Raw genomic sequence first — 2,060 nt, forward strand, 5'->3', positions numbered from 1 at the left:
CAACAGAACACCTGACAACAGAACACCTGCAACAGAACACCTGCAACAGAACACCTGACAACAGAACACCTGCAACACCTGCAACAGAACACCTGACAACAGAACACCTGCAACACCTGCAACAGAACACCTGACAACAGAACACCTGCAACAGAACTTCCACCAAATACTGACAAAGACTTGACCTAATCTGCAGACTTTAAGCTCCAGAGACAGAGACCAGGTTCTAAAGAGACCAGACCAGGTTCTAAATAGACACCAGACCAGGTTCTAAAGAGACACCAGACCAGGTTCTAAAGAGACACAGAGACCAGGTTCTAAAGAGACACAGAGACCAGGTTCTAAAGAAACACCAATGAAGAGCAACACCTACAAGTAGAACCTGGACCACAAAGAGAACCAGGACCAGGTGAGGAGAACCAGGACCAGGACCAGGCAGGGTGGGTGGGCCAGAAGCTGAACTAATGAAGGCTGAGAACATCTAAAACTCACAGGTCCTTACTAAAGCTGACTGGGACCAGGACCAGGTCCAGGACCAGGACCAGGACCAGCAGGCTGAAACATCTCTGATCAGAACCAACAGTGAACTCCTCCACGCTCAGAGTGATGAAGAGGAGGAGGAGGAGGAGGAGGTGGTACCTGGAAGAGGCGCAGGATGTTGGCCACCATGATGGACACGGAGCTCGCGGACGCTCCGACCACGCCCACCACCTTCTCGGGTTTAACGAACACCGGCGGCTCTCCGCTCGTGCACCGGACGTCTGACGTGTCCTTCTGGATCAGAGCCTGCACGAAGGTCAGGGACTGCTCCAGCGCGTGCGTGTCCCGCGAGCAGGTGTCCAGGATCCGCGCGCCCAGCGTGACGTTGGGCAGCAGGTCCTGGTCCCCGTTGATCTGGTCCAGCGCGTACATCATGGCCTCCAGCCGGTGGATCCCGTTCTCCTTCTTGATGTCCCCGCACGGGGTCCCCGGGACCCCCCGCGCGTGCACCGGGAACAGCCCCCCCAGCGTCACGTCCCCCTCCACGCGGATCGAGTGCGGCGCGTAAATCTCCTGGGAGCGGACCGAGTCCAGCAGGACCTGGGTCCAGAGGAGCCGGACCCACAGGACCCGGAGCGAAGAGGAGGACCTGAGCATGACTGGATCCGGATCCCCGTCCTCCCTCCAGCCCAGAACCCAAACAGAACCACTTTCAGCAGAGTTACAGGATCCGCGGAGCCGAGGTCAGAACAGGGTTCAGAACCGAGCTCAGGTCCGGCTTCATTCCGGTTCCGAACTGTTGCAGAGGAATCCCGCAGAGACCCGCAGAGACCCGCATCAGCAGCGCCTTTAATCCCGCAAAGAGCGCGCAGAGGCTCCGCGCGCTGCCGCTTGTTGCTTCAGCATCACTCCAGCAGCCCAGCAGAACCGGAACCAGAACCAAGGACCCGAGCCGAGACCTTAACGGACTCCTTTAACTCCAACAGGAGGTCCAGGGTCTCCGTCCGGAAGGAGAACCAGACCAGACCAGACCAGGTCCAGGACCGATGTCAGGATCCAGCCTGCAGTGAGGAAGAGGAGGAGGAAGAGGAGATGCAGCGCGCCTTTAGTTTCCACAGGACCAGGACCAGGACCAGGACCAGGAACCAGGACCAGGCTCCTCAAGCCGCGCGCTGACACCAAATAACTGCGCTCTGCTCACAGCCGATCCGTGCGCGTGTACACGTGCGTGTGATTCAGGCTCCTCCCCTTTTCTCCAAGACCCGTCTCCAGCGCGCAGCGTGATCATGAACCGGACGTGTTGGGACCTGGATCCCGATCAGGAGCAACAAATGCGGGATGAAGATTCGTCACGAGTCGGAGGAGCCCTGCGCGTGCGCGCTCTCTTTCCGTGCACGTGCACATACATGCAGCACGCGCACACTCCACCTACGCGCGATGGTGACAGAATGAAAATCTGCTGGAAAATAAAACTGAAGGAAAAACATTTCATTCATAAAGAATTTTTGTTTTTCAGCAGAGTTTGGATGGATGAATAACTAACTAACTAAATAAATAAATACATAAATAAATAAATAAAT

The 2,060-nt window shown here is 56.4% G+C and overlaps 1 protein-coding gene across 1 annotated transcript in view; it reads right to left on the bottom strand.

The window, feature by feature from the left end:
* Positions 1–2,007, bottom strand: part of LOC106533220 (metabotropic glutamate receptor 7) — a gene marked incomplete at its 3' end in the record, with an annotated part of 59,867 nt that extends 57,860 nt beyond the window's left edge. Inside the window, 1 exon segment of the mRNA XM_014029461.1 lies at positions 640–2,007. Within this exon segment, the coding sequence (XP_013884915.1) occupies positions 640–1,137 (498 nt within the window).
* Between the last annotated feature and the right edge of the window lie 53 nt (positions 2,008–2,060).

Source organism: Austrofundulus limnaeus, unplaced genomic scaffold (assembly GCF_001266775.1).
Source record: "Austrofundulus limnaeus strain Quisiro unplaced genomic scaffold, Austrofundulus_limnaeus-1.0 Scaffold907, whole genome shotgun sequence".
Classification (NCBI taxonomy): Eukaryota; Metazoa; Chordata; class Actinopteri; order Cyprinodontiformes; family Rivulidae; genus Austrofundulus; species Austrofundulus limnaeus.